Source organism: Seriola dumerili, unplaced genomic scaffold (genome assembly GCF_002260705.1).
Source record: "Seriola dumerili isolate Sdu_G_001 unplaced genomic scaffold, Sdu_1.0 BDQW01000191.1, whole genome shotgun sequence".
NCBI lineage: Eukaryota > Metazoa > Chordata > Actinopteri > Carangiformes > Carangidae > Seriola > Seriola dumerili.
Genome location: NW_019174446.1, coordinates 8,888,500 through 8,914,804, shown reverse-complemented (window position 1 = coordinate 8,914,804; position 26,305 = coordinate 8,888,500). Strand labels below are relative to the sequence as shown.

The following is a 26,305-nucleotide window of genomic DNA, read 5'->3' as shown; positions in this document are numbered from 1 at the left end:
CCAGCACATGTGTACATGAATACATGTTCTTGCATTTGGTTTCAGGTAGCAAGTGGATTCTAACTAGTTTAACATAATAGAGGGTTTTAATACTGTCTCTCTCTCTGTCTCTATCAAACACAAATCCATACACACAGTATTTGAGGTGTGAATAAAGATGTCATCTGTCCTTCAAAGAGTACTTTATGACTCCACTTCTTTTACTGGCAGGAATGTTTGTGTATAGGTCTGGTCAAAGCTGAAGGACTTGCAAACTTCCTTTTTTCCACTGTTTACTTTCAGAAAATTCTAACCCATTGTTTCTTAAAGCAAAGTTTAACTCCATCTATTGTAGTATTTTCTCTGCTTTGTACTGTTTAATTTATCCTTGTGTAATCAACATTTCATATACTTAAGATTAACCAGACCTCATGAATTGTTCCTAATCGTAGTACTTTTGAACTTCAAGTGGTGACCAATAATTTAAACATGACCACTAATTTGACATCATAGATTGTCGGAGCCAGTTGTATCAGACTGTAAATTCAGCGGACATGGATAACATGGCTTTCCTTTCTTATGTGCAGCCAGATAAATAATGAGTCAGTCTTCTGGCCCGGCAATGAACCTATTTGCTCCCACAAATAAGAACCTAAACCTGATATCGTAATACTTCTGAAAGGCACAGAGATATTGGAACGTGTTGTAGAGTACAGGTGACTGCAGTGCATGAACAGACAGATAAGGGGTCAGTTAATCGACTGAGAAAAGTACCACCAGCTGCTACTGGTGGCTGAGTTTGAAAAAGACAAGACTGGGTGTGTATGTGTGTGAACATGAAATGATTGACCTGGACTGCTTTGTAGAGGCTTTGTACAGGACACAGATTTGAAAACCTATGTAGCTCCTTCATTCTGGCTTCTTTCTCATGTTGTTAGTGTATTACTCTGTGTAAATTATTTATGCTTTGGCCTTGTGCCAAACAGTGTATTTGGATAACTTTGATCTATGTTGATTTTACATTTGTCCTCACAAACATTTAACCAAAGCCATCAGTAATCCCCTCAGTCTTTGTGGCAAACACTGAAAAGTTTGAGTCTCTTTCACTTTGAATTTGACTTTGAGGGTAAAACAAAATACCCAAACCAGCAGGGGTGTTTTTTCTTCCTCTTTCAAGCAGCTTATTCAAAGAGAACCTCCAAAAGATCAGAGCATCTCTCTTTAGCCCTGTTAAATCACTCCCCACAACGATTATTTAGCAGGCAACAAAACAAAATATCTTTCTACAAGGGGCTACAGAAGGCTGTGTGTGTGTGTGTGTGTGTGTGTGTGTGTGTGTGTGTGTGTGTGTGTGTGTGTGTGTGTGTAACAGTGGATTTGTGTGACTGTGTGTGTGATGTTGATTTCATGTTTGTGATAATTTGGCAAGGTTCGTGAGGAAGAAGGCATATATTCTTTCATTCCTGTGTGCGTGTGTAAAGAGTGAGAGAGTGTGTGTAGGAACGACTGCAGTGGGTAACGATTAGATAATGATAATGATAGATGACGAGCTAAAGGCAAGTGGGTCAGAGTAAGAGAGAGTGATGCATAGATGTACAATGAGTGGGTAAATGGAGTTCGGCTCTGGTGTTGCATAAGCTTTGAGAGTGGGGGCTACCGTTCAGACACAAGTTGTAAACTGAAACAAACAGCACCACGAACAGAGGAACTTCTTTTGGACTCATGATTGGGACAGTTCTTGTTATGTAAAGACACATCCTCAAGTGCTCTGACTGGCCCTGACTGATTGGATAATACTTGTTTACCATTTATAATCGACCAAGCATTTTGGTAGGAACACCTGTGCACCTGCTTATTCATGCAATTATCTAATCAGTGAGTCATATAGCAGCAGTGCAATGCATAAAATCATGCAGATACAGGTCAGGAACTGCAGTTAATGTCCACATCAAGCATCAGAATGGGAAAAAAAATGTGATCTAAGTGACTTTTAACTGCGGCATGATTGTTGGTGTTGAGTACTTCTGATCCTGCTGATATCCTAGGATTTTCATACACAACAGTCTTTAGAGTTTTTATTCAGAATGGTGCCTTCTTGATGAGAGAGGTCAGAGGAGAATGGCCAGAAAGGCTACAGTAACTCACATAACCACTCTTAATAATTGTGGTGAGCAGAATGCACAACACGTCAAACCTTGAGGTGGAAGGGCCACAACAGCAGAAGACCATGTTGAGTTCCACTCCTGTCATGTCTACTCCTGAAATCTGAGGCTGCAGTGGGCACAGGCCCAAAACAAAAACAGAGCCTGCTCTGATGAATTTGGATTTCTGCCTATGAATGCAGATGGTAGGGTCAGAATTTATTATTAAAAGCATGAATCCATGGATTTGTGTCAACAGTCCAGTCTGGTGGTGGTGGTGGTGGTGGTGCTGTGATGGTATGGGGAATGTTTTATGGCTCACTTTGGGACCCCTTAGTATCATCATGGTTTGAATGCCACAGCCTATTTGAGTACTGTTGCTGACCATGTACATCCCTTTATGCCCAGATTTACCTTCTTCTAATGGCTACTTCCAGGTATATCGTTTGGCTGATGGCTGTTTGCCATTTTTGCTGCTTTGATTGGTGTTTACATTGTACAATCACACTTGTTACATCATCATATTAAAGAACTGCAAAATATCCTATTCTTAACTAATTCAGTGTGAGCATAAAAGGAGTATGTAATGCAATACATTTGAGAAAACGATAGAATAATAATTGGCACCACATCAGGTGTATAATCAGACTTTTTTTTAATATCGACTAATATCACCATATAATTAATCCCATGCAACAGTCTGGCTTCTTTTCAGTCTGGTTAGAGACATAATAAGGTAAAAAAAAATAATAATAAAAAAAAAGGCCACAGATGCAGCAAGACATTTTGGATGATGTTCAGGTGAATTGCTCCTTTATTTTTGACTCAGATGAAAATGTTGATTACAATTCAAAGCCACAGTTCTCTCATTATCCTTGTTATGATGTGGATTAATTATCAATTAAACTCATGATCCCACAGATCTGTAGTGGATCTGCTGTGCATCGTGGGATGTTATTCTCTGGATGGCAAAGTAAATCCACGTCTTACTGTGCAAAGACACACACGCACGCATGCGTTATTTGGTATTCTGTGATGTTTTTCAACAGATGGAGTAAATACAAATCTCAACGTGGACTCTTACAGGAAAGACAACCAGCCACACAAGTGAAAAACAACACATATATTACAATTACACACCGTCTCACTACATGCACACACACACACACACTCACACACACACAGAAACCTCTCGTTGTTGTGCACACGAGTGTGTGCAGTTCTTCCAACTTTACATGAACTAAATTCACTACATTCCCATATGTATCATTGTCTATACTAGGGTGTGTTCATGCATGATTATTCTCTTATTCACAGTTCAATCAACACGTTAGGATATACCTTAATCCCAGATCATCGCTCCTCGTTGGTTGTTTAGGTGTGGATTAGGTATTATTAAGGCTTGTAGATCCATACAAATTCACATCATACACATCTAGCTCCCAGTTCTTTCACTGCATCTGTCCTCTGGTACACAGTGCAAGACTGAAATCTAAATGAAAACTTCAAGGCTTCAGTGAGGTCGCCTGTTGTTTGACACAGAGGGGGTACGGCTCTATGTCTTTACTGTAGGACCGATGAATATTTTGTTTAAATTTTTTTTCCTTTCTCCATAGTGATACATCTGTCTGGAAAACATGAGGAAACACAAAAAATAGTACATAGGCAAAACAAATTATTGTCAATAGTCAGTGGTTGATGGTTAACAGAATTATAAACGTTAACAGACGAGTTCTCTGTATTTTAAGTGTATTTAAAGGACAAATAGCAACACTTTTCCTTAAATATTTGTGCAACACTGTGAATAGTCTTTTCTTCGTGTGCTCAGGATTTTAGGCTCACAGCAGAGACATCTGTCTTCAATTCAAAGGAGCAAACAAAAGGCCCAAATCAAATGTTCACCATCCAGTAATAATGTTCAAAGGATATTTTTTCCAGCCTCTTTTTCTGAAAATTGCTCTGTTTGCAGGAAACAGTGATTTATTTGGTCTCTTTTTAAGTCTGTCAGCATGCCTGTGCAGGTGTTGGAACACACATCCACAGTAAAATCACTGAAAAAAAAAAGAAAAAGAAAAGCGAAGGATGAGAAGGAATTATAGTGGAAGGAAGAGAGGTATGAGCAACAAAGAGCCCAGAGATAGGAGAGGGGGGTGTAAGCGAAAGGATAAGGACAGGAAGGAGGGATGAAAAGAGCACAGAAGATGGGTGTCTGCAAAAATGGAAACACCCTGAGCAATGTGTCAGAGCCATGACTTCTAAGGCTCTGACATATTGCCAAGGAAATGATCAGTCAGCACAGTTTTACAGTACAGGGCTCATCACTGACAGAGTTAAAATGCAAATACTGCCCACTGAGACTACAGGACATTCTGTCCCCAACATTTTCAACCTTATGTTGCTGATATTTAAAACCCAGGTGGTTTATGCTCTGCAGCACTATGGCAGTTCCTTACAATACAAGAAGATTTGCATGTTTTTTTTAATGGCAGAATAAATGTAAAACATCTTATCTAGGGACTGTTTTCATCTGACATTAATGTGGTTCATGAGTGATCATATTTGTACATTAATGATGTTGACACACACAATTACAGGAGTAAATGCACTGTACATCTTTCAGGACACTCGAGGAGATGCATTTGGCCACACTAACAACAAAGTATTGGCTTCCTCCATTCACAAAAATGGACAATGAAATGAGTGAGGATCCAACCTTGAAGCACAGTCAAATATTTGTCCAAACCAAAGTGTCAAGACACTTGTCCATGGGGAACAAGTGAGAAAAGATATCTCCCTTTCTGACCAACTCAGTCCTGAGGTGGCTTTATTCATGCTTGCACCACTTTCAACAAAGTTCTCCTTTTTTTCTTCTTTCTGCTTCTTTGAGTCAATAACATTTTTTAACAAAAATTGTACTTTCTGTCATTATGCCCTGTACTAAATTTCTTGATAGGGAGGCCTTGTTGTAGTGTTGATTTTCTGATGTTCTGAATAGACTGTTTTCTCTAAGCATTTGAATTGTATCTTGTATAGCCTTGTAGTTTTTTTTTTCTTTTTTTTTTTTCGTCTTTTTATTCAGTTTTCTTTTTTTGTAAGGACCTTAGTTGAATAGTGCTCACTATCCTCAAAGCCAAAGCGCTAAAACTGAAGTGGCCCGGGACCTTGAGATTGTAATTAAATGGTGAACTGCACGGAAAACATGAAATAACATGAAAGAGCAAAACTTTGATTGAATTGGGATCTTGATGAATAGAAGCATAGTGTATTACCGAGGCAGCTTGTGTTGAATTTAAACTGAAGAAGGTATACAGCACTTATACATAGCCAATGCCTTTATGTGTGATATTTCCAGTCATGCAGTTTCATGTTTTTTCCACTATCTCTCACTCACTCTGTAGGTAGGGGAGAGGCAACATGTGTTGGTGACAGAAGAGTCATTTGATGCCCAATACTACGTTGCTCACAACAAGTTCTACGAACAGGTAAGATATTTGTCAAAATACTTGAACGTGTGACTCGTGCACCTGTTGGAACGAGTGTCCGTTTGACCCAGCACATTAAAAAAAAAAAACACAATTTTTGACCACAGCAAATTAGAAAAAACATTAAACAATATTTTTTAGGTATTTGACCCATCTTAAATTTTACTTAAATTTAAATCATACAGTGCATTGGTATCATGCATCTATTTCAAGCTGAAGCTGCAGTCACCTAAAAATGACATTATATTGTATGAAACACACTGATTTAATGGTAGTGCTTCAATTATCTTAGCAAGGTTTAGTGAAATGAAGTTGTGAAAATTACAATTTCTAATTTACATTACAATGATTACAATCAATCATTTTTTGTCCTTCATTTGGTCATCATATTTTTGCTTCATTGAAGTTGCTCTGGCTATCAGGAATGTTTGTTGACACACATGCATTAAATGAATCCCAAAATAGTTTAGTTGGCGTACACACTCCATCCACCATCGAAAACAGAGTGAAAAAGCTGTAAATTACTCTGCATTTGATGAATATTTTTTTCATATGTGAAGCTAATCCAACTCTTCCTCATTTTCACACTTAGTAAATCAGATCAGAAGCTTTGCTTTGCATGTCACAGGAGTACTCACAGCAGGTGTCAGAAGCTTAAGCTTGTATTGACTAAAGTAGGTTAGCAGTAATATCACACATACAAATACACACACAAACACCCTGCGGTGGTCATGAGAGCATTTGGCGGCTGATAGCAGCAGTACATTTTGCTTTTTTTTTTACTATACTAACATTAAGGTCAGCCCTAAAGACATGAACATTCCATCCTACACACACACACACACACACACAGCACCCAACACACACACACACACACACACACACACACACACACACACACGGCTTCAAAGACCCTCTCTCAACCTGTGAAAAATTCACTTTAAAACATCTTCAAATAAATCAATTTCCTCCTGCTTTAACCATCATCAGAAACATGTTTGAAGTTATGCTTTTTATTAGCAGGGAGGGCAGGGGATGGTAATAATTTTTCCTCCCTTCCACTTTCCTCTCCTCCCCTCCTCTCCTCCTCCTTTGCACCTCCTTCTGCAGGCTATAAACTTAAGTTACAAGTGTCACTCGGTTCATGTGTGTTGTACGAGTGCACACTCCTTCATACATTTGTACATTTGTGCATATGCAGGCATGTATGTCATGTGTATCAGTTGACTGTACTTATGGGGAGAGCTTTGATGTTTTCCCTTTCCCATTTTTTTTGGACATTAAGTATTTTGCATGTACTCCTAAATCACACTTTGACTTGAAAAAAGAACATGAAAACACTATGTACCAATATCTTCCTGAGTCTTTTCCCCCAAGGGATACACCCCTATATCATGCATGCTGTCTACACCCACGGGACACAGAGACATGCAATACATACTCCTGAGGGTGTACACACATTATATTACAGAGGCCTGACTCACAGTTTAAGTATTATTTTGTGAATCCCTTGTCATTCCTCCTCACTCTTATCTCTACCTCTCTAAACACTGTATATATGATCACTCTAAGGACCTAATTTTTATATTAATGTGCAATAATGTAATTACATATAAAATGTAAAGCTAGAACTCCATTGTATATCACTCAAAATAAAAGCATCAGTAATACAACAGGTTTGATTGAGAGTGTTGGATGAAAAGAGGAGAGTGTAGAGAGAGAGAAGCAAACGGTAGAGCAGTTCAGTTGGGAGGAGTGGGTGGTGTGGGTGGGTGTCGGGGAGTTGAGTTGCAGGGGGAAAAATGGGAAAGTCAAGGGTCAGGAAAGAAGTGAAAAGAGTAGTGGGAGCAAAGAAAAGGACAGAAGGAGGTAGAGAGGGGGTGGATGGGTGGGTGGAGGAAAGTGGGGAATAAGGTAGAGAGGTGTGAGTGTGAACAAATGGCCTAGTTTCACTTTTACACCATCAGATGGATATCTATCCTGACGGGTATAATAGGCACCCAACCCACCTGGGGTGTGTGTGTGTGTGTGTGTGTGTGTGTGTGTGTGTGTGTGTGTGTGTGTGTGTGTGTGCGCGCGCATGTGTGTGTGGCTGAGGAAGTGGGAGGGGGGGTTTCCAATGAAATCGGACAAGCTCTTTCATCATTTAATCACCCTGTAATAGGCCTCGAATGACCCTCACTCACACACACACTCTACACACTCTCTCTCACCTAACTCCCTCACAGCCCTGCTGTGTTTTACCTCTCTGCTCTCAGCCTGGTTGCTGGCTACTTACACACACGCATACACACACACATACACACCCTCACAGTGGTCAGAGTGTCGAGCAGCAGGTGTGTTGATTAGGCAGGTGTGGCACTGGCTGTGTGTCTGTCTGGCCTGTTCTCCATCTCCTATCATAGTCCACCAGCTGGATAAAGACTGACAGATTAAGACTGAACCAGGTGTAGTCCTGCCATCGCAGCAGTAACACTCACTCCACCAGTTCACATGCTATTCTCTGCCGAGTCAGTAGCTTAGCCCTGCAGAGCCCTGTAATGGTTAGACAGACCACCAGATGATCTGAGTCAGCACGCAGCCTGCTGAAGTGTACTTGGGCAAGATATTGAATCCCCAGCTTGTCCAAGGCTGCTGGTCTCCTGCTAATCTCTGATATGCAGGTGGAAAGAGGCAAGAAAAAATAGGATTTACCAACAATAAATATTCACATTATTATCATTATTATTAAGTTTTGATCTTTGTCTTTAAATGTGTTTAATAATGTAATTTATTGTAGTGAAAACCTCTTGTAGTGATCATGTCTGTCTTGGTCAAACTGATAATTATAAGTGGATGATTATTATACCCATGCATATTTTCGTTTTTCTTTATTTCTCATGCAGGTTAGTGTCTGCTTGACCTTTGTACATTTATTTCATGAATATAAACGAATGAAACGGACAGCTTCAATATTTACTGATTTAAAGATAGAATAACAACCTGCACCGTGGCCCTCTCCAGCTGCTGTGAGAGTGTAGTAGTCCCAAAAGCAGGGCAAGAACAGGAGCAGGAGTGCAAAATAACTTACTGAGTCACAGTGGTGAAGATATCACATGGAGCATGAGTATGCAGAGCAAGCACTCGTGTACACACACACACACACACACACACACACACACACTCAGACACACAGAGCAGGCCGAGACTGTCGTTACCGGTCATTACACACTGTGGCGGTCCAAAAAACCTCACACAAATAAGTTAGAAGAGAGCCTAAGCACATGACAGCCTCAGTCTTAGACTACTACTGTTTAATTTTTCTTCCATATGTTGTCATGTATGAAAAGATCCAAAATGACCACTATAAATGGACTGTGTGATTATTTTAAGCTAATTATTTAAAGAGCATTTTTTTTAAGAAGAATCCTGTCTAAAGCTTTTTGATCCATGTAAGCAGTTGATTACTGTAACCGTAATCACTATAAGTAGTTTCCTCTTTAATTTCAAAGGAAATTGTTAATGCACTGTCACTTTACCATAAAGGCTCCGCTGCATTCATGTCTGTTTTCTTCAGAAAGGATAACATCACTTTTCAAATGCTAAGGTGATTACTCACACAGGGAGCCTCTTTCTTTCACTCGGGAAATAGAATAAATCATGGGATGTTTACCAAGAAAACTGCCATTTCAGTTGTGATTATAATTTGCACAAGCTCTTGTGACTGCATTTTTAAATCCCACCAATAATAACAACACCAATCATTCTATTAGAGTTTACCAGAGAGATTGAATTTGAAAGCAAGAGCTAAAGAAAAGGAGTAAATCAGTAAAAATATCAAAAATATCTGTCAATTGTCAATTTTGTGGTTAGTTTGAAAATTGTTTTGAAAGGAAAAGCATTTGCATATGATCTTTATTTACAGGGGTAAGTCATTAAGAACAAATTCCATTTCACACTAAGCCGTAATTATAACTCTTTGTTTTCTCTTCCCTCCCGCTGTGATCAGCAGAGATTTATAGTTGCCATGGTGAAATAATAAGACAAACCAGCAAATCCCACTGGTTTATCTCACAGCTGTTGCCGTAGTTTTTGACCTTGAGGGCTTCCATAAATGGAACTGAAAACACTCAGCCCTGTGTTTTTTTGTGAGCATGCAGAGACTAGCTGAAAAACAATGAGGGTGAGCATTGGGGAAAATAGTTTTGAACAGTGGTTAATTGAAAATGTAATTGACAGATGTGAAAAAACATGCAGAGGGTTGGTTATTTGGTGGAACAGAAAGTTATATAGGTATGCGTTTATGGGGGACTGGATTTATCTCACCTGTGGGCACGAAAGTGAACTCACTAAATGACAATTAATATTATCCATTGTCCTCTACTTTGAAGTTTAGGCAATATGATGTGGTTTATTTTCACTGTAGGTGTATTCCCACAGTCAAAGCTACAATGAATGAAATCCCATGTTAGATAATTATTATTTTAAGGTTCATTGTGGTTTTCTGTTTTTCTTTTTAATCTAATCAAGTCTGATATGTCGCCTCTGGTTTGCAGGTGCTGGTACCTAAGAGGGCCGAGTTCAAAGGGAAGATGATAGAAGTGGACATCTACGAGGCAGGAAAACACTTCCTCAGAGGCCAGCCAGTAGAAGACAGTAAGCCGTTCACTCCATCCATTGCTGCACCACTGCGGAAAGGAGAGGTGTCTGGCCTGATGCAGGTAAACACACACACGCACACCTGCACACAGATACAGAGTAGTTAAATGCACACCTAGAACTGCATTTTCATTTTCGTTGGTTCAAACAGATTCATGTATGTAAAACAGTCATCACTCCATGACCGTACCATGCAAGAATAAAGCACGACAGAATTAATATTATATGCAGCATACACCTCTAAGAAGAGGTCACTAGATGTTAGGAATCAATTAAGATACAGGTTAATCATTACATAAAGGTAAGTATATGGAATAGAAACTAGAAAGCAAAGGGATCCTGAGGAATGCAAGTACACTTTTCAAATACAGAGCATAGTTAGCATTTTTTACACAATACCACACATTTATTCAGTTGAGATGAGTATATATCCCTCTTTAAAAATCAGATATGTATCTGGATATGTGATCTATGAACTAATACAACAACCATAGATCATTTTGTAAAGATACAATTTCAATGAAGTCAATTCAGTCCATTCACTTTTATGCGGCTGCAAATTAATATTCATCAACCTCATTTCTCTTTCTTTATGAATCACAGTGTGTACATTTTCAGTAACTGGTTTCAATGAATGAATCTAAATTCTGCTTGAATTTGTATTTGTATTGAAATAGTTAGTCAGACGTGACCCAGGAAATACTGTAAGAGTGATGTTGTGCACATCCGTGTATTCAAGCAAATTAATCGTAATCTCGTATTTTTCTGGTAATGAGAGAACCAACCCTATATCTGTCAAGCTCTCACTGTGTGTTCCTTATCAAAACTATAAAAGTTGTGTTTACAATAGGCTATTCAAATGTTGTTTTGTCAGCACATTAATAAGTGTGTGTGTGTGTGCATGCATGCGTGTGTGCATGTGTTTGTGTTTCCACAATTTTAATCCATAATGGCTTCTGCAGTTTGTGAAAAAGCACCAGTGTATCAGGCGTGAGATAAGTAATTTAAGATAAGCTGTGGCTGGCTAAACTGTCCTCTGCTTCCTTCCCACCACACATGCACATGTACACACACGCGGGCGGGCGCGTGTGTGCCCACACACACACACAAACACCATGTTAATGTATCTGTTTCACTGCATGTTATTTCACTCTGACTAGCTGTAGCTTATAGCTCAGGACATGGAGCCACAGAGCAGAATATGATACACTTTCTAATTTCACACTCCATCAGCCTTTACTGCCAGACAGAGAGGGAGGGGAACCAAGGAACAGACAGAGACATGAGAGAGAGTGAGAGGGACAGTGATGAAGAGGAAGGCATACAGAGAGACAGAAATGGTTGGCAGAGAATGAGATAAAAAGAAAGAAAGAGAGAGGTTTCACAGCAAGCCAAGCAACACGTCACTCAGCAATGAAAAGTTCAGCAGTGGGGGCTAGACCTTGTAAAACTCATAAAGTCTGCAGCCCATCAAACACACACTCTTGCATTAGTTTTCTCCCACTTACTTTCCCCAACACTCTTTCAACACAGACTCCTACACAACACGCCAAGGCTTTAATTTTCCTTGGATTGATATAACATCACTCTCACTCTCTCGCACATAGATTCATACAAACGCGTCACTTTCCTACACACACTTTCTCTCACACACTGACATACACTTTGTCTGGTCCTAATTCTGTAAATAACCTTTGTCCAGATATTTCCTAACATCAATTATTACCAGACAAGATTTGAATGTGTCTCAGGAGGTTTTCGTCAGAGTAAAGTGGAGGTAAAGTCATCATCTCCCCCCTTGACTTGCTCTAGAAGAGAATTAATGAGAGAGCTAGAGAGCAGAGAGGGTGGAAAGAGTATTCGTCTTCCAATGTGAGCACTGTTTTAAGTTTTTGCTTTAAGCACTTTCTTGAAATAGCAATAGCTGAATAGAGCACATCATCAGTTTGTTTCTGTTTTGCACCCTGTGTGCACACACCTGGTGCTTTGAGGTTTTTGGAGGAAGTATAACATTTACTATGGTTATTTCTGTATATGGGTATAGTCAGTGATTAGCTGGTTTTAGACTACAACAAGATTGGCAACCACAATGAAAGGAAGTCCTTGCAACTGCAACAGAATTGGAAACGATAAGAAAAATAAAAGGTAGTGAAACTAAATGAGCACTTTGTACGGTATGGTTTAAAATATGAGAGCATTAGTTGAAGTGATGAACGACTGACTGAGAAACACATTTAAACCAACAGACAGATAGAGACACAGACATAGAAGTTGACTGGCAGATCAGTGTATGTTGAACAACAGTGGTGTATCTGGATTTGCAAAAATTCATTAATGCTCATCTCTGCTGTCCACAACATATTGGCAATTAACTATTAACTAATGTTGTTATATTAAGTGACCTCCAATCATTCTGCTGATGATCTGTAATCCATAGTCCTTATGACCTGCACTGCCGGCTCTTAATGATAGCAGAGTGGCACTGGAGCACAGTGCTAATAGGTAAGTGACCTAATGGCTTGAAAACACAGCAGTATCAGCAAGCTACACACACATACAATTACAGCACAGCCCTCTTGCATATATGATGTACACCGAACGGTGTACTTGACAGCTGCATGTCCAGTGTCTGTATTCAGTATCATTATTATTATTATTATTATTATAAGTGAACGGGTCTGATTGAACATACACATGCACTCACATGCATGCAGTACAATCTGGCACTAGCATGCCCCCGACACACACGCACACACGCTAGTGGCTGGCCTATACATATTTGAAGACCATCTATTTTCTATGAGTCTCTGCATGAGTCCACCACACACTGAGCTGAATGTGTGTGTGAGTTGAATGAGTGATTAGGGAAAGGCAGATAGACCCCCCCCTTGCGTTGCAGAAATGTTTATAATTATAGGCTTTTGGTGGAGAGCGAGACAAAAAAAAAGAAAAATAAAGGACTGGGATAGGAGGACGGAGTCTGAGCTATGTTGTTTCATCTAAGATGCAGAGGAGCATTGTAAGAGAGAGTAAGAAAAAGAAAGATTGTTAGATAAGTGGGTGGTTGGATAGGCAAGGTCTGTAATGTCCATTTGTTGAAAGAGGAACAGAGCGAGAGATCTATTATTTCAGAGACGGAAGGAGAGAGAGATGATTGCACATGAGCCAGTTTCCATACTGATGTGTGTGGGAATGAAGCAATATGGCTGGATGGATAGATGGATGGATTTATAGAGGAGTGGCGTGTGAAAGCTTGTGTGGATGGCTGTGAATGGATGGACGTGAAAGTGGACAGATAGATATGGATGCATGGATGTGAAACATGATGGCTTCAGTGCACACAACTGATGGATGAGAAGATGAATGGAAGCATGGATGTGTGACTATATAGACAGGTGTAGGAATTATAGATGGATGGTTGAGTAACGAGGATACACTCATAGTGATCCAATGACACACTGCTCTTTGTGCATCAGCAGCTCGCACAGGAAAGGTGTCCTTAAAGCTACATTTCACGTTTCTTGTTTCTGGTGGTAAAAGTAACTACCAGCTAGGGTAGGGAGAGGTAGGGTGGTCGATTTTACACACTTGACTGGATTACATTACTTGTTTTCCAAAAAGATGAGGAATTAGAACATCTTTCCTGTGTGGATGTTCATTTAGGTTAAGTTTTATTTGCCCCAGCTCCTCCCAAACCCCAAAAACCCTCAGTTTAGATGAACCAAATACAATAATTTCCCACTATGTGTGAATGTGTTAGTTTCTCTGGTCACCCTGTAATGAACTGACATGGTGTTTCTCAGCCTTTCTGATGTACATTGATCTCCTGATAGGAGTTATGAGGTGTAGAAGATGCATCCTTATCGGTAGTAGTAATATTGTTTGTGTGTTGTTTTGTTTAGTTTTTTTTTTTATTTCACTTTTCTTTCTCAGTTTCTATCCTTTTTATCTCATCTTTCCCTCCCTGTTTAGCGTGACTTTCTCTGTCCCTTTTTGCCTTCCCCCTCCCTTATTCTTTTGTGCTCTTTGACATGTTCATTAAAAGGCCTTGGTGTTTTTGTCATTTCATTCCATGAAGGAAAACCAAGGTTTTGCTTTTATTGACATAGATGTCATCTCTTCCTATGGTCTCTCTCTCTTTGGCTCTCTCTCTCTCTCTTTGGCTCTCTCTCTCTCTCTCTCTCTCTCTCTACCTCTCTGTCTGTCAGCCCTTGATTCACAGAAACAGCACTTTCCGCAGAAGAGGAAGGACAGTAATGAGTCTTTTAGTGGGACACAATAGCAGAGAAAGCACTCAACAGCATGGTGAAGGAAAGAAAAAGAGAATGTATCTTCACCAGTCCTCATCCTCAGATGAAATTAAATGATAGAAGAGGAGAGGTATGTGTGAGAGAGAGGCCAAAAAATGAAGCACGAATGAAAGAGAGAGAGCAAGGTAGACGGAGAGATCGGGAGACAGGAAAGCAGCTTGAGTGCCATCCAATAATCAGCTCTTTTCACAGCATACTTTCTCAAGGAGACCGAGAGAATAGGAGAGAGAGAAGAAAACGGCTGTGCTCCTTCCACAAGACAGCAAATTGACAGTACGTATGAAAGACAGAATGGAAAAGGGAGGGCGAGAGAGAGAAAGAGAGAGAGAGGAAGGAATATAGGTAGTGAACAATGTCCTTCCATGACCACAAATTGACAGAATAACAAAAAAATGGAGGTAAATGGACAAATCTCTGCTGGAGTATTAAATTTGCTGGCCTTTCTTTTTCCTTTCCTCTGGGGCTAGTATTCATGATTTTCTTTCTTTCTTTCTTTCTTTCTTTCTTTGTTTTGTCTAGTTTGTACCATTTATCTCACTGTATTCCTTCCTTTTGCATCTTACTCCTCTGTCATCCCAATTCCTTTTTAATCAGTTCTTCCATCCCATGTCTGTGTATGTTTTACTTCTTTTAGTGGCAAGAGAAAAATATCAAAACACACACTGCATTGACGTGGCCAATTTCTAATTGTATCTTTATAAATTCTAGTATGGGCTGAGTGGGTGAGATTGCTGGTACTTTGCATCATAATGCTGACAGTACGTGCGGTAAAGGCACACAGTCACATACACAGCTACACAGGTTTACGGGTAAAACAAATATATATACCCACACACAAATACACACTGATCCATGTACACAGACATATACACCGGTGCGCAGCCCACCCCCCCACCACCCCCCTGGTGTGCCTGGCAGACTCCGACAAGCCGCAGGCTATATAAGACACACAATCACGGTGTTGGCAAAACACACACATGCCCAACACTAACATAGACACACACAGACATAATGCTCAAACAAAAATATGTATTTCACACCGAACAATTGAACTGCTCTGTCTTGACATGCAACTATTATGGATTGTTGCTTTGATGTTGCGTTATGCACACATGTTGTCATCTGTATTGTCAGGAAAAAGAACAAAAATCAAAGATTAGGCTGTCTTTCATGGTCGGGATGCAGTTAATCCTCTCAGATCTATTTTTAAACTTTTTATTTAAAATGTCAAAAGGTTTTGCTTGGCCTTTGCATGACTTTGTTTACTCTAGTAGCAAATAATTTGTTTTGCCTTTAAACAGCATGCATAGCTATTTTAAGCATTTCATTTAGCATGTCAAATTGTATTATATGGCCTGTGCTTTGTGTATACTTGAAGAACCAAAGTCACAGTAACAAAGGAATAAATGTTAAGCCATCAAAATATCAGTCACGTTGATTTTCAGTATTCTTACCCAACATGTCGAATGGCATTACGCAGCATCATTCTGTTTTGTTTATTTAAAATGTCAGAGGGTTTTAAATGCCCTTTGCTCTCAGTTTTGTTTTTGAGCCACAGATGGAAGACGTAAATAATGAAGCACTTAGCCAACAACTGTTAGGCAGAAAGAAAAATTATGTTTAGCTATTGGGTAATCTTTTTTAAGGACATGTTTTTGGCCTTTTTCTTCCATGTTATCATAGAAGTAGTCTCTTCCCAGTATCGACCTTGTAAACAAAACTCCTCTGAGCAAAGTTCTTTAGCAGATGAGTCACTCATGGCTTTGTGTTTTATTTTGAATTTAACCATCCTCTGAAGCTCAACATGCTGTCTCATCAGTATTCCAGCTGCAGTTTAGGGGAAGTATGTCTCAGCAATGAATTATTGTTATTGTAAAAGTGTAAAAACATAAAAACAAGATTTGCTAACAAATCTTCTCCTATTTGGGCAAGCACCTATGTAGGCATTTTCTGGACATATGTGGAGTTGACAACAGAAATGCCATTAGGGTTATTTATTATTGTATAATCTTCATATGAAAATGCAGGTTTTTACTTTGACATGTTTTGCAATAATTCTCACGACTGTTTAATCTTGCTAATGGTATCCACAACAATAGGCTACAGGGATGGTTGTCCTTGGTCAGTTGATGGCTTTCAGGGTTTGAATCTATGTGGGAAATGTAATCTGCTCTCTTTAATCCCAAACTAAAACCCAAGCATCTTGCCACATTATCACCAGAGATACTTTACTTGGAATGACTCCCAAGACATAGATTGTTGATGAAGTGCTTTAAACAGCAAGTTACATAATGTAATGGTGAATTGTACAATGTCAAATTAAATCTGAAATACATCTGTGGTTGTCCAACAAACACCTCAGGCCTGTATCATTCTTTGCTTGCATGCAAAGATGCAATACAGTAGAGGTAAGAGGAGATAGCTCCTCTATGTGTGAAGAGTAAATAGTATACCGCAGTGCCACTTATAGTCTGACGTGTGTCCGTGTGCATGTGTGTGTGTGTGAGTGCACTAGATGGTAGGCTTTTATATCTACTCTATTCAATATCACACCGACCTTCCTTTTGTTGTCCACTAAGTGCTCATGTATAATGTGTGTGTGTATCTACACGTTATGTCCAGGTTATGGCTCTTCACCTTTTTCGAGACTTTGAAAGCGTCTGCTGTCATCCCTTTCTGTAACAGCGCCTGTCATGTGTTTGACACATAAATGTACATTCAACACCCCTCTGTACACGCATGTAGTGTTCTAGTGTTCTCTTGTATTTAGTTACTGTAACTGTAAACCTGTTTGTGGAAAACACTTGATGCTTCTATACAGTAGTACTGCGGATTACACAATGATTACATCAAGTGTATGTGGTGTGCGCGTGTGTGTGTGTGTGTGTGTGTGTGTGTGTGTGTGTGTGTGTGTGTGTGTGTGTGTGTGTGTGTGTGTGTGTGAGTGAGAAAGAGAGAGAGAGAAGTGCAGTTTCAATTAATCAGACTGATGCCTGTGGAAAACTGTCAGCTGGGTGGTGCTGCTGGTTTGGTGATGCTCTGGTACATTTTCCAGATGGCAGCAGAGAAGCAGCAAGTGAGCAGGGTGACTTGTATCTTTGATGATGCTTTGGGTTTTTTCACAAAATCAGGGATTAAAGTTCTCAGTCAATAAACCAAATTTCTGTCAATTGGATTCAAGCGAGGCCATGTATTAGATCAGTGTAGATAAAAATATGATTTTAACTTTAGAAGACAAAACCCAGAACCAGCTTCCGAGCACATAATGCATCTCTTTGTCATGATTCGTCATTTGCCTAATTGGGTTAGTTGAAATGTTTTATTTATATAAATTACATTAAGAAAGCATAGGGGATTCAAAGTGTCAACTTACAAGATTGTTGTGTTTGCTTAAAAGTTATGTTTCGGCTCATATCTTCCACTTTCTCATCATAGCGGGGGCTTGTGCAGATGTATATTTATGCAGATTGTCTTCATAATAGTGAACACTGAGTATAGAGCTGAGAAATGTTTGTAGAATGAGCTATAAGGACCGAGCATGGGTCACAGTGAGATGAACTTGTAATGAGAGATAAACAATACAATTTGTGTATGTATTCTCATGTGTTTATTTGATCTACTGTATATCGAAAGTCAATGGACTCTAACCAGGAGTAAAAGACTTTTTCAGAGTCTGAAATTAATAACTTTCTGTTAGAGAATGGGAGCCGGGGGTATCCCAACTTTTAATAACCATTTTACGGAAGACACATGATGTTTTGTGAAATAAAGCTGTGAAATAAAGCAAATTACTACTGAAAGGAAACGACCCACTGCGTTCACTCACTGCTCTTTTTCCAGCATAATCTGTTACATAGGGACCAGACTTGGGAGCCATAACAGTTGCAAAAAATATCAGTTCTATCTCACAGATTGAAAACAGCATTGAAATTCAGTGAAAGCAAAGAAAAGTTGTTCATAAGCATCTTTTTCCCTTAAAACGCTATACGTCTCAAGTATTTAAATAAAATGTCCTTAAAGCCTCTTAAAGCTTGACAGCTGCTTTGGAGAACAGCAGCAATGGTTATGCGTAAGGGTGGTGCTGAAATCTCATTTAGCAGGCGTCAAGGGCTAAGGGTGTATAAATACTGTTTTCCTTTTCTCACGCTACCTCTGCCTTTTTTACATGCAACCTATGGGAAGCAAGTGCATGGAAAAAAAAGGGGGCCACTCGAACAAGGTGGCACGGAATGCGCCTTTTCTTAACAAGACAAAATAAAACTTGGTCTAAAAAATTATTTCAGTCAAAAGGTTTTTGTTTTGTTTTTCTCAGCTTTAATCCCTGTTTGGCTTGGACACCAGCCCTTCTGACTAACTGGAGGCAACACTTGAAACCAAAAAGCAGTTAAAAACAATGAAATACCGAAGTAGCAACACATAAAATAACTGTGAGCAAGCAGTTACCTTCACCACAGAGGATATTTCTCACTTTCTGATGGTTTTATGGCAGACAGAACTGATGATATTGATTTCCATTCCCATGGCCTGAAGATACCAGCAGATGCACTGTTGTGTTTCTCGCTTCTTTTGACTTGGCTGTTTTGCATAGTGAGAGAAAATAGAACCTGCACAAACTTGCACATAATCTACTGGTAAATTCTCAGTTTATTGAAAATTCAGGTCGTCCTTTTATTTAAGGGAATAAAACATAAGGTAAAAGTGGTGATGATAGACTTTATTATCTATGATTTTCTGTGATATTCATTGTCTATGTATCTCGTGTTGTATATGTCATTGGGTGTGTGTGAATCAAGTTGCATGGATTTATTTTGACAAGTTGTGTCAAAGAGTAACTTGACAGTATGTTGGATTAGGATGCTATGTAGCGTTGTGTGTGTGACAACAGGTTCACATGTATGCACGTACGTTGTTGTGATAAACGGTTTAACAGCATAGGTGATGGTGGAAATTTCAGATGACAGATAAGAAAGAGAAAGAAAAAGAATATGACTCCCCACTGAGCAGCTTGTTGGTGTAAGCTGTAAACTATCTCCCTCTTTCTATCCAACAAACCAAAAAAAATGTCATATTTACTCTTGGACTCAGTCAGTGATAGAGTTCCAATTAAGATATTTATCTTTATCAGAAATATTCTAATCACTCTTTAATTTCTTTCCCATCCTTTTGTCCAGTTGTAAATACAGCTGCAGTTCATTGTTATTGTCACTGTGGCTTTGTCAGATCACCCGTGACTAAGGAGCCTGTCACAGTATCTGTTTACGCATGCATGCACGCACGCGTGCACACACGCGTGCACACACGCACACACACACACACACACACACACACACACACACAGACACACAGACACACACAGACACAGACACAAACACCACTTCTAGATCCCTGTGTGTCCAGAGTCACACTGACAGCTGGTGAGGATCATGTGAGAAATGTGACCACTGTACATTGTGCTCCCTGGTTTTTGTGGTATAGTGTTGTGCGTGTCTCGGCGTGTATCTTTGTGTGAATATGAGATTTAGAAAATAAATAAATAAATAGGCACATGGAAACGGAGCAAGAGTTTTAAGACAGAGAGAAAACTGAGAATCTTGGATGTTAAGGAAAAGTGTCTAGCTGTGCAAGCCTCTCTGTACCCCTGGTGTGGTGTTATATGATTTTCAGGATTACTTTGCACTGTTCTACTGCTGTGAGCAGAAAGACAGGCATTATCCACCACAGGCCTACAAATGTACACAGACACTTTACTCACAAATGCCTAGTCCCTCTTTCTCACAGACATATGCAGGAACTCAGCAGGCCAGCTCGCAGGTGGTGATCACTGAAGGCCTCATCTCTCAACTTTTCCTGCAACCTTTCTTCCTCTCCTTCCTTTCCTCATTTCTTCTCAGTTTCTCACTCCTCTCCTCACGGCTCCTCTCCTCCCATCTCTCCCACTGTGCTGACACGCAACTACTGGCACTTGGATTTTCACTTATCCTCCCTCCTAGTAATAGATTTTAGACTGTACTATTCAGTCTTTGTCCTGGCACCCTGTTGTTAAAGACACCTGCAGAGAGACCGATAAGTAGCCTCGACCCGCTCAACTTTTTTTTTTTTTTTCTTGTTCTTGTTCACCACTCCTTTGCCTGCTTCTCCTTGTGTCTGAGTTTACATTAAATATTCATCCTGGTCCTTTTCTTTCTCAAATAACCAGGAAATTAAATTTGTGCTAATAAGCAAGTTTTAGTGAAGTTTTCCTTTTTACATGCACTCTTTCTCATTCATTCATTCATTCATTCATTCATGTTTATAAAAATGACAGAAAACCAACTTTCATCTGTTCCTCTCACTGACAGTTCACTCATCCTTTAATGAATGAGCCAACATTTAAAACTGTATAACAGACGTAATGTGTAACCTAACGGACTGCTTTTCACATGCTGATGAGTTTGGAACCCATCACAGAATTGACACTTAAGAGTCTCATTGATAAAGTTGTACATGCACTGTGACTGGGACTTGACATAACTGCCACCATATACCCTAGCAAAAAGCGCAGTTATTGTTTTTCAAGCATCAAAACAGCGAATCAGTTTCACCATTATGAAGTCTAACAATGATGCCAGCATTAGGTAAATTGGATGTGTCAGCCAGACCTCTGTTACCGATTCTCCTTTCACCTATTGTCTGAAATTACTGTAAGTGACTTATGGATGTGTCACGTAGGCGTTGTCGGTCATAGTATCCATCCTGCATTGTGTGCAGTAACAGAGGAAACTATTCAGCGACGAGGGCGAGCAGAAGAGTGGGTGGTAAGGTAGTGTTCACAAGCATCAGAGAGGACAGGGGAGCTGGAGTAGCGTGGAGGGTAGAGAGGCAGAGGATGTACGCTATGCAGCTGCTCATACACACGGCCATGTGCATGCAACACGTGTAGGTGTGCACCGACTCTCTGTTACATAGGAATACATATTGTACATACAGGTAGGTGTTTGCCTTCCACAAAGTCTGTCATTCTTTTACTCTCAGTGCAAAGGTCCAAAGTGCAGTCGAGTTTTCTAATCATGTAGGAACTTTTTTTTTTCTTGTTTTATAACAATACAAGACAGAAAAGTAACAGAGAACATGCACAGCCAGGTATTAGCTAAGCATCCAACCTGGAAAAAAAAAAGATGGAGAATGAAAGAACAGTGGAAGGACCTCTCACTGAGAATTAATAGAGAAAAGGACTAAAGGCAGGTGAGACAGAGGATTGTTGAACAAGACTTGATAGATATTTTTGAATAGGATTTTGAGAATGATGGCAGGTAGAGAGAGAGAGAGAGTGAGAGAGAGAGAGAGAGAGAGAGAGAGAAGGAGTCAATCTACCTTTGGTAAATACCAAAGCCAAACCTCTTACAGTTGTCCCTAGTGATCTTGATTAAAGGTTATTCTAGAAAGCTGCTGATCAATTGCTCAATATCATCCTGCATAATCCACCGTTGTGGTGATAAGGCATTTTACCAGCTGTCATGCAGGAGGAGACGTATAGGAACTACCACAAGGTCATCCAGATCGATTTCCACTCCACCCAGAGATGTTGACAAGTGTTGCTTCTCACATCCAGTTTGTTTAATGCTCAAATTAAAAGGACCACATTTTGTGCAGGATTATTTATTTATTAAGCAATCAATTGGCTTTGCTTGAAATCGCACCTCAGGTCTCCACTCTCAGACATTAAGATGAAACTAAATAAATATGTAATCAAACGGAATGATGATCAATCAGGGAGGGTGGAGGCCAGGGAGAAATCGGGCTGGTTATCAATATTCAGTGTTACCAACTGAATTATATTAACACAGTCAATAAGTGAAAAATGCCTTCTTACTTTTGATGTTTCTCTCCTCACAGCTGCTTGTGCTGTGGTAACATTGTAAGCTAACTTTTATTTTCTCAAGTCTCTCCAAGCTTCCCAGACTACGTCACAGTGCACCTTCTCAGCATCCGCTTGATTCAGTAGACAGCACTCTGTAATAATTGGATCACTATAAACCTGCATTAACTACTTTACAAAGATATAATAGCATCATAATTGAAATGCACTCATTTGCATAAGCCATAAGGCCACATAACATTGAAATAAGCAGTAAATTCAAAATCTGTTTATTGTTGTGTTGATTTCCAAATGAAGCTGAGCTGTAGAGAGGAAGCAGATGGAGAGAAAGGGAGGGTCAGGGGGTCAAGAGAGAGACAGGAAAGTAGAGGGAATGACCTCCTCTTTTAAATTGTGGTACAAGTGAAGTATCTATGGATCCTAATATCAAGTGGCATCAATAGATTTATTTCTAAATGTATGTAATAATCAACAGCAATGATCCATGAAGGGTAGTAATATACCCCCTTAGATAAATTAGATATTTTATAAAGATCCAAGGGTTGAATAAATTATGATTTGGCTGATTTGATGTGGCAAAACAAACTCCAGATATTCCTTTAGAAAACACGGTGGGAATTTGGTCGCTTTCTTCCTGCCCCCCTGAGTCTTTTCTTTTTTCTCTGTTCTCACTCTTTCCCATTTTTCACTGTCACATGCTTTCAGTGGTGGATGTCTCTTTAATGGTCCAACACATTAAGACAAAACTCTCTGATTACAGACATTTTATGTGTTGGCTCACTGGCCTCTCTGCTGTCAAGTCTCATTCTTTGATTTGTGACTTTGGCCAGTTGATTTAATAGAAAGATGATTCCCTGATTATGAATTATGGACATGAGCTATGCTGGGAGGGGGGCTTTGTGTTTGTGTGTGTGTGTGTGTGTGTGCGCATGCGTGCGTCTGTGCGTGCGTGCGTGCGTGTATTTACATGCATCTGAGGGACATTGGAATGAAGTTTAAACTAGTCCTCAGTTGACTCCTTGTGAGAGGAAGATTTGGCAGGGAGGCACATTTCAGTGCTGCAGCACCAGCGGGTTCAACCACTGAACTCAAAGGTCATCTTCCTCTACGGCTGGCAGCCACACACCACCTGGAGAACATGACAGAAGGGTCCGTGCTATGTTCATTGAAATAGCTCATTTATAAATAGCCCCAAAAGATTTACAATGATTTACTGTAAGTACACATTATTTGAAACACATTTAATATACGCATAGACATCTTTTCCCAATGAGCAGGGAGACGAGAGCCTCACACAGCTAAACATCTACTGTTCAGTGTGATTGAATCACTGTGAGCTCGAGATCTGTAGCTGATTCAGGAATCTTTATTTCTCTGCAGAGGAGAGCAATCAGCCAAGTCCCCCACCAAGACGTCAGTAAAGTATTGTATTGTTATTACAGTGTTAGGATGATGATGAATAAAGGACACATGGAAAAAGCTTCTCTATTTCTCTCTCAGTCTAAAGTGTTTTTGTTTCTGTGTGTTTCTCCCCACAGGAACAGATTGCCAATGGTATTCAAGGTCATGCTGCTATGCCCTCTTCGTCTGTTTTGTTGATCGGCTCCTACAGTCTAGACAGGGAAGCAGTGAAGAAGCTGGGGATTGGACTCGCACTGGCTGCAGCTGTCTTGGCCTTTATCGTGGAGAAACTGTTCTGATGGAGCAACGCTGTGCTAGAAAAGGGTTGTCAACACAGGAGAGGACAGTGACATCAGAGGAGCCCAAACAGTGTGTTTGATGCTTTAATTCAATTTTTTTTAATGAACCCAAAGTGAAAACAGAGGTGTAGTAGTGACGCCCTACAGAGTCGACGTTTATTTTATTTGTTCTGTGAGACTCATGTTTTTAGTACAGGTAGAGTTTTACTTTTTAACTAAAGGACAGAGTTTACCACTTTTCAGGCATTTTACCCTGTTTACTTCAAATGAAGTGATGCCAGTGTCTTCTCCTGTAAATGAAGTAGGAGTAACCACATGGGCAATGACAGGTCAGCAGTCTTTACAGACACTTTTTTATATAAGCCCCTTTGTTACAAATTACATCTCATCTCTCTAGATTTAAATCGGAGTCTATTTTAAGCACCGACTCTGTTTCAGATTTGTGTTTCATTATGACAGTTGAACATTTTCCAAGTGTTTCATGAACATGCCTCATGTACACTGTGTCTATTGTTCACTGATGACTGCAGCCTGACATTGTCCATAGAATGGTAAATAAGTGTTTTGAATCATGTGTCTGGGTCTCTGTAGCTGTTTGACTGATAAATTAAAAACAGTTCAGCCAGTTGAAACTCTTGGAAAACACACTCTGGAGATTATGATCATCAGTACCAGAACCACATCTGAGGATGAACTGTCATTTTGCAGCTTGCTGAGTTGCAGAGTGATTGTTAGGTTTTACTGGATATTCCAACATATTTTTTAGCGGTACTGGGCGTGTAGGTTTCCAAATATTTAGTGCTACAGAGTAGCCCAGCCTTCTTTTGGTGGATTGAATTGTGCTTACTTTACAGTATGTGTTATTTTATTCTGTAGAGAGGAGTAACAGTCTGTACAATACTCTGATGAAAGGTAATTTGTATCCTTAATTTCAAAGTATTTATTTTTCAATAAGAGACATGGACAGTATATATTCAGAACTACATAATGAATGTCTTTGAAGTTGTTTTACCATGTTGTTCTTTCGTTAAAGTTATTGTTCAACACAGTTTTGTTCGTTTCATTTTATGTTTTTTGCCTAATACAGGAAAGTCAAATGTAATTAAATCCTGATGTATGTCTTACCCTACCTGATTAGTTATAACTGGTGATTGGCCAAGTGGACAGTGGTGACTGCTGGGACTGATGGTCATTACTGACCCTTCATTTTTTCCTACAGAACACCACAGATGCAATGTGATTTTTTTGTTTGTATGTGATGACCTGCTCTGGTGCCAACGTAAGGGTAGTTTCATATTTTCTGTAGCTGATATATACCTCTGAGTTGTCTGCTGCCACCCCAATACAAGGAATGTCCCTGCCACTCATGATATCATTGGTTTTCATAGGGATTATGACTTCAGTAGAAATATGTTCATAGGGACATCTGTGGATCATCCAGACCACTACAAACTAGATTCAAATATTTTGTATAGGAGTGGGAGCAGAAACCTCAGAGGCAGGTACCCTGTGAAATAACCGTACTGTTGATATGTGGATTAAATTTGGCGTATGTATAGTCTCAGTCTTTATTGAGAGACTGTATACTGCTTTTGGTTTTCTTGATTAGCATTGTTACAACCATCAAAACTGGTTTAATAAAGGACAAAATCAATTTTTCATGAGTAAAATGACTTTAGTGTTGATTGATCGACTAATTCACTGAGTTAACTGCCAACATTTTTATTATTAGATACGTCCTCCGTCTCATTACAGCGCTCTGTATCTCTCAGTAGTTGTCATGCAGACTCCTGTGTTTCTCTCTGTCTTTCTGTTTTGAGGTACAGCAGTCCCAACATGTGCTCTGAAATCTCAGACAGTTAATAATGCATGCCCCAATTTATGTGTCGCATTGCACTGGCACATGTATCTCTGTCACCGTGTCTGCATTTTTATGTGTGTGTGTGTGTGTGTGTGTGTGTGTGTGTGTGTGTGTGTGTGTGTGTGTGTGTTTCTGTATATGTTTGTGTCTGTACTTGCCTTCACTGTCTAATGTAATGTAGGTTCCTCCGATGGTTAATTTAGCAGAAAGCCAGCGTGTGTGTATCTGTGGTTCAGGAGTGACAGGACTCATCACTCTCTCATTCAGAAAGCCCTGTTATTAGATATATCACTGTTTGTAGCCTACACACACACACATGCACAAGCTTTGTATTATCTA

At 39.7% G+C, this 26,305-nt stretch overlaps 1 protein-coding gene across 1 annotated transcript in view; it reads left to right on the top strand.

Moving 5' to 3' along the window:
* cdkal1 (CDK5 regulatory subunit associated protein 1 like 1) overlaps positions 1-25,968 on the top strand; it is a 223,728-nt gene extending 197,760 nt beyond the window's left edge. Inside the window, exons 13-15 of the mRNA XM_022753568.1 lie at positions 5,519-5,602; positions 10,138-10,302; positions 23,944-25,968. Coding sequence (XP_022609289.1) covers positions 5,519-5,602; positions 10,138-10,302; positions 23,944-24,105 — 411 coding nt within the window. The 3' untranslated portion in view covers positions 24,106-25,968. The remainder of the gene's footprint in view (positions 1-5,518; positions 5,603-10,137; positions 10,303-23,943) is intronic.
* Positions 25,969-26,305: the final 337 nt, after the last annotated feature.